The following is a 6,709-nucleotide window of genomic DNA, read 5'->3' as shown; positions in this document are numbered from 1 at the left end:
GTATATATTTATATGCAAAAATGTATATTTGTGTGAGATGTGTATGTTTACATGTATACGAGTGTATATATTTATATGCGTGTTTGTGGTGTGTGCACATGATACGTACATGTATGTATAAGTGGGTGTATATTTGTGGTGTATTTACATGTGTATGTATATATATGCATGTATACGTGTGTATATGTTTGTATGTGTGCATATGTGTATGTATGGCGTGTGTATATGTATGTGTACGGCATATGTACATATATGTATACCTGTGTGTTTGTGCGTGGTGTGTGTGTATGCCTGTGTGTATGTATATACCTTTATGTGTGTACTTGTGCTTGTGTATACATATATACATTTTTGTGTGTACATGTGTGTGATGTGCATGTACATGTGTGTGCTTGTGTGTACACACGTGTCCACTTGTGGGATGTGTATACATGCATGTGCGCACATGTGTGATGTGCACGTACATGTGTGTATGCTTGTGTGTATGTATATACGTTTATGTGTGTACTTGTGGCATGTGTATACACACACGTGTGGTGTGTGCACATGTGCGTGCTTGCACCTACATACGTGTATACTTGTGTCATGTGTGTATACATGCATGTGCGTGCATGTTTGGTGTGTGTACGTGTGTGTGTGCATGTATATACGTTTGTGTGTACTTATGCTTGTGTATACATATATACATTTGTGTGTACACGTGTGTGATGTGCGTGCACATGTGTGTGCTTGCATGTACATACGTGCCCACACGTGTGTACTTGTGGCATGTGTATACATACATGTGTGCTGTGTGGTGTGCGCACGTGTGTACATGTGTGTGCTTGCATATACATATGTGCCCACACGTGCACTTGTGCCATGTGTGTATACATGCATGTGTGTGCGTGTTTGGTGTGTGCGCATGTGTGTACTTGCGTGTACATGTGTGTGTGCTTGTGTGTGGCGTGTGTGTGTTTCGAACTGCTCCAGTGGTGAGCCCTGACTGTAGGACGCAGGCAGGCCATCCTGGTTTCATGCCCCCCGTGCCACGTGGCTTGGACACGGGCCTGCTCTGGTCTCCCCCAGCCCCTCGTGTATACCTGTGCACATACGGTCTTCCCCTGCGTGTGCCCTTTCTTCCGAGGTCTGTGTTGCTGTTAGCCGCTCCAGCCTGTCTGCCAGTAGCCCCCCCCACCCCAGGGCCCTTGGACACCCCCTGGCCCCAACCGCAGTGGGGCTTTGTGGGTGACCCAGGGCAGGGGCAGGACCCTTCAGATTTCTTGCCTCTGAGGTGAGGAGATGGAGCTACAAGGAACGTCCAGACATTGAAGAGAGCGTATGTGACTTCGGTTACCAGGAAAAACATGTTTTAAACCTAAGAAATAAAGGATGACGTGGGAAGGGACGCTGGGATCTGCAGGTGTGGTCCTCAGGCCCTCCTGTCCCGTCTGACATGCCCGTCCCGCCGGCCATCGCCGGCTGCCCTCGTCGGGGCCCATCCTTCCCGTTCTCCTCGCCCTTCCCTCCAGAGCTGTGACCTTTCTCTGCAGCATTGCCTCAGGCTTCTCTCCTTGTGGGAGAACGGGGTCTGTCCGTCCCGCGGCCCTTCCCGAAGCCAGGGTCTGCACGACTGGCCTCGAGCCAACTGCCTGTTTCTCGGGTTTTGTGACCGCCGTGCCTGGCTCAGGATTGATCCTGCCGGGTGGGCACCTTCAGGAAATGCCTGTCGAATGAATGCTAGAGTTGGCAACTCTGTTACTAGGAGCTTTTCGGGAAGATTTACCAGTTGCAGACACGGCCTCCAGCTCATGAAACCGCCAAAGCGCCTTTCTGTCTGCGGTCGGAGCCCAGCAGCGGGAGCGCTGTTGTGATGAGGCCGCGGGGCCACGGCCTCTGTGCAGGGCAGGTTGTTGTGAGTGCGTCACACAGGCAGCTCACTTCCGCCTGCCCGCCGCCCGTGCGCCACGTCCTGTTGTTGCCCCGTTTCAAGAGGAGGACGCGCCCTCAGCGTCCTGGGGGCTCCCCCGCGAGCGGCGGTCAGCAGGTGGAGCCGGGATTGAACCTGGGCTGGGCACTCCCGCGTCAGCACTGCCCGCTGAGCTTCCTCCCGGGGGCCCTCCTGTGTCTTGCTGCCCAGGCCGCTAGCTGCTGGCCCCACGTGGCCGCCACCGAGCGCTTGGAGGGTGGCCAGTGCGACCGAGGAGCCCAATTTAAATTTTCATTTAAGTTTAATGAACTGAACTTGAACGAGCCCCAGGAGGCCAGGGGTCCCCTTTTGACAGTATTACAGTCTGACTGTGATTGTTGAGTATCCAACCCTCTGATTTAGACCTGATTTTGGTAGGTTGTTGGGGGTTCTGCTAGAGCCCACACGTTCATACCAGCCCATAATTGGGATGCTCACTACTAAAAACTGGTTTTCTGCTGCTATTTCAAAAGCGTGTAATTTCCTGGAGTGAATGCTCAGAGGTGTGCGAAGGAGGTGATTCCATTAATAGGCAGCATGGATTTGTGTTCCCAAAACGTAACTGTCTTGAGGTTTGTGCACATGTGCTGAAGGGTCAGCCCCGTCCCATAGATGAGGAAACGTGGTTCTGCAGTCGTGCGGAGGAGGTTCTGTATGTCCCGCCCCTGACCTGCATGTGGATGGACGGACCCCTGCAGGACAGCCGGCTCTGCTTGGCTCTGGTCAGGGCGCCCCCCCCCGCCCCGGCCCCGCGTGGGAGGGCAGGCGGCTCGTCCTCCCTGGCCGCCCCAGCGGGTTCCTCTTCTGCACCGAGGACTTCTCAGTCTCTGCAGAAAGTGCTCCTTTGTTCAGAGCAGCCTCTGTGCTCTCATTGTTTGACACACCACCCCCGAGACAGGTGGCCCCTTAGGTCAGCGCCTTCGGAACCCCTGACTGGCACGATGCAGCAAGTACATGACATAATCGCAAGCCTCAAGTGGACTCTTTATGTGATATTTTGCAACAAATCTTCTGGAATCTGTCAGGAGAAATTTCAGCGTTTGCTTTCTTTCACGAGTGGTGGTGCCATGCCTTAGGTTTTCTGAAGTTGTGGCGAGACAGTCAGTGACCAGTGGCTCTTGGATCGGGACGCTGCTCACGGGCAGCAGGCGTGCAGGGCTGGTATGTGGGCAGACAGAGGAGACCCCCCCTCTACATCCTGCCCGTAGGGGGAGCCTCTGGTCACAGCCCATCTGGGGGTTTTCCCTGAATTCGCAACTGGGATTTTTCCTGGCAGCCTTGACTTCCTTTTCAGCAGACGGCACATTTCGCAGGTAAGTGGTGAGGTGTGGACGACAGAGAAATCCGTCTAAAAGGAGAGGGCACTCTTTTCCCCCGTGTGACCGGAGGATGTGAGCAGGGCCCCTGAGGGTTCGCGGCCCACCCAGAGGACGGGGCCCGCCCACGATGACAGTGACTGCCTCCAGATGTAGGCGGGCCTGTGTGCGATTTTCCGGACCCACTCCTGTGTGTCTCTCCACGAAGCCTGTAGACGGTGATCGGGCTGGGTCCATGCTCTCCTTTTTACACCCAGTAGCTCTCATGGATTCCAGTGGAGCTTTATGGCCTCAGGAGCGTTTCCGTCCCTCATTTTATTCCTCCTTATAGCGGGCTGTTAGTTCCTGCCAGTGTTGCAGATTAGCATAAGGCCCATGGGGTGTGACTATACGAAGGTCTGTGAAATGGCCATTTAAACCGTAGCACATGCCTCCCCCCAGCGCCCCCAAGACTGACTGATTTTCTCCTCCCGAAGGGTCAGCTCATTCTTTGCAGAGCACTGGTGTGTAAGGAAGGAATGACTGCCGCACACAGAAAGCACAGACTGAGCAGTGTTTGATTCTGAGCATTTTCCTCCTCAGGAAAGAGAAACTCTAATCTTAATTAAAAATTTAATTCTGTGGCATACTGGTTTGGATTTTCTCAGCATGAAGCTGACAAACAGCAGGTACCCTTGAGCAAAAGAATAATTAATAGGTAGAAATTCTCAGATTATGGAGCCCCCGGGTAAAAAGAAGACATGAGTCACATCGGGAGGGGAAACATCTTTATTGAGGATCTGCCCACATCACCTGGCTTTGTGCCCCTGTTTGTACTCGTACTGGATCATTCACTCGTTGGCTCGTTTATGGGGCCAGTACTGGTGGGAGGCTGCCCAGGCTGGGGTGACGCTGGGACCCAGAAACAAGGTGACCCAGACCCTGCCCTTCAGGAATCGTCAGCATCGCCAATCAGACCCGTATAGCGATGCTGGTAAAATAAAGGTCATGGGACAATGTCATGAGGAGGGCATGGAGGAGGTTTTGAGGAGAGGTGTCCAGTTGAGGCTGTGCATCAGGAAGGCTTCTCAGAGGAGGTGACATCTGAACTGCTTGCTGACCAGGGAGCAGGAATAGTATTTCAGGAAGTGATTGATGAGGAAAGGTCCAGGTGTCTGGAGACAGACAGCAAGGCCTATCAAGATGAGGCAGTTTCCAGGAATCTCTCTGGTACTCTAGGGGTGAAGAGGGAGCCCGTAGGCAGAGAGACCAGCTAACATCTGCCCCGTGATTCAGTGGACGGCAGGCCTGCCCCAGCGTGACGGGGAAGGTGCTCCTGAGGGCAGGGGCTCCATGACTGGGAAGGGTGAGAGTCTGAGATGGCTTCCATGTTTCTGGTTTGAGAGGCTGGGTGGGGTGTGGCCATAGAGATGGATGAACAAACTGGGGAGAGCGGTGAGGTCTGGGGGTGCTGGGGTTTGAGTACCAGCATGGATGGTGTGGGGTGCATGCAGAGAACTTATATAGTTCTCCTGGTGGGGGGTTGGAGAATGAGATTTGGGATCAGTAGCTTACTGGGGGTTGGAGGGATGTGGCCAGGCACACTGGGGGCATGGGAGTCAAGGATCTAGAAGAAACTAGGAGATCTGGAAGGAGCCCATGTGGGCTGAGAGGAAGTTCGAGGAGGAAGCACAGGGCGGAAAGTTTGAAGAAAGCGCGGCTCATCTACAGCTTCTGGTGATGGGCTGGGTCAGGAGCAAGAGAAAGGCTAGTGCTCTGAGAAATGTAGTCCTTGCTGACCTCAGGGGCAGCGTCCTTGTAGCTCTTGGACCAAATCTTGAGATTGTAAGGGTGGAGCGCGGGACCGGGAGGGCGAGCATGGCCGAGAGCCTGGCTCTGGTACGAGGGGACCTGCGTCCTGAGACAGAGCTCTTGTTTTGTTTTTCTTAAGGAATGGATTTGGGCATGCTTAAATGCAGAGAGGAGAGTTCTGGTGGGGAAGGGAAAGGTAAAAATATGGGGAGGGGGGTCCTTGATGGGCAAGCTGCAAGAAGTCTCAGGAAGAAGGCCACTGTCCGTGTGTGCTCTGATGGCGTTGACGCCCTCGGAGCCCCGAGACCGACAAGAACGGGAGGTGGAAAGTGAGAGCTTAGGAACTCCTTTGACTCAGGAGGAGAATTTAACAAGCCAGGTTTGGGCCTTCCAGCCGATGCTTGGGTATGATCATGCTTCGCCTTACCGTACATGTTAACCTCTCTCTGTTTGCAGATTGACGAGTAGAGTGATGTAATGATAATGAACAGTCGTCCGATTATGTGTTTCAGGGGATCGTGGGTAATTTGGCCAGCGGCAAGTCGGCCCTGGTGCACCGGTATCTGACCGGCACGTACGTCCAGGAGGAGTCTCCCGAAGGTATGCTGTCTGCAGGCTGTCTCAAGCTCGAGAGCGTTTAGTTCATTAAATTTTTCTGTCGCATATTCTAAATCATGATGATGATGCATCACACTTCAAGAAAGTAAAATACCAAGCAGTAAAAATCCTTAGGTGTGTCATTTCTTCCATAGTATTTTTAGCTAACTGATCATATTTACTTTGGCATTTAGAACAGTAGAGTAGAGCCTTGAAATGCTGTTGATTTTATTTCTTATGTAATAGTCCTGGCGTTTCAAATGGCAATCCAGTGTCACCCCCTTTAAATATTACTCGGACAGTTCTCTGATCTGGATATCGAGTTTATCCATAACTTGTATGTACTGTTACCTGGTCACGGATCGGAGCCTCTCAGATGACCACCACCACATGTTTGAGTATGTTTCCCCGTATATTCTATTATAAACACGTAAGAGTCATTTTGCATGAGAGTAAGAGATTTCTTTTGCCATTAGGCTTTTGCTTCAGTTAACATACTCATATTTTATTTTTTGCTTTAAGTGAAATTACGGTAACAGCAGGAAGCCATGCAATCCCTGTGTCTTTAATCAATGTAGAGTTCACAGGCGGCTTTCTGAATGATATTTTCTCTCCGTATAACCTTTTAAAATCCAATTCTGAGACACTGAATTTCTGGTTCCTTCTTTCTCTTACTGGCTGTTCCATTCTTTGCAGATATGGATGCAGGTAACTATACGTTTTCTTCATGGCAGCGCTTGTCTTGTTTGAAGAGAGAGGACAGGCTCAACTTCGCACTGTAGTGTTCCCTTCCTCCTTGTTCCGTGTGCCATCGATTCTGTTTCATTTTACCCTTTTATTTAAGTTACACATTTCACCCTGTTTTGTCCCTTAGCTGTGTCCTTAGCAGTAGTCCTGAGTAGCTTCTCATGTTCCCTGTAACACCTGTTCTAGTATTTAACTCTTGTCCTGGAGACTGTGTAACCATTCAGAAGGGTACGGAAGGCTGGCGTTCTGGGGCTCTCTGGGGGCTCTGCCATCATTCTGCAGAGCTTTGCAACCCTGTCATCAAAACCTT

At 51.5% G+C, this 6,709-nt stretch overlaps 1 protein-coding gene across 9 annotated transcripts in view; it reads left to right on the top strand.

Annotated features, from left to right (window-relative positions):
* The window catches only part of AGAP1 (ArfGAP with GTPase domain, ankyrin repeat and PH domain 1), a 524,731-nt gene that overhangs the window by 180,182 nt on the left and 337,840 nt on the right, over positions 1-6,709 (top strand). For 5 of the 9 annotated variants that reach the window (XM_035006804.1, XM_035006801.1, XM_035006800.1 and 2 more), the window contains exons 3-4: positions 5,568-5,655; positions 6,349-6,360. In XM_035006804.1, the coding sequence (XP_034862695.1) occupies positions 5,568-5,655; positions 6,349-6,360 (100 nt within the window). The remainder of the gene's footprint in view (positions 1-5,567; positions 5,656-6,348; positions 6,361-6,709) is intronic. The other 4 variants (XM_035006807.1, XM_035006806.1, XM_035006805.1 and 1 more) reach the window with 1 other exon arrangement.

This window comes from Mirounga leonina, unplaced genomic scaffold (assembly GCF_011800145.1).
Source record: "Mirounga leonina isolate KUSES-001 unplaced genomic scaffold, KU_Mleo_1.0 Mir_151, whole genome shotgun sequence".
Lineage (NCBI taxonomy): Eukaryota > Metazoa > Chordata > Mammalia > Carnivora > Phocidae > Mirounga > Mirounga leonina.
The sequence above is the reverse complement of the archived record's forward strand: the minus strand, read 5'-3'. Positions and strand labels throughout refer to the sequence as shown.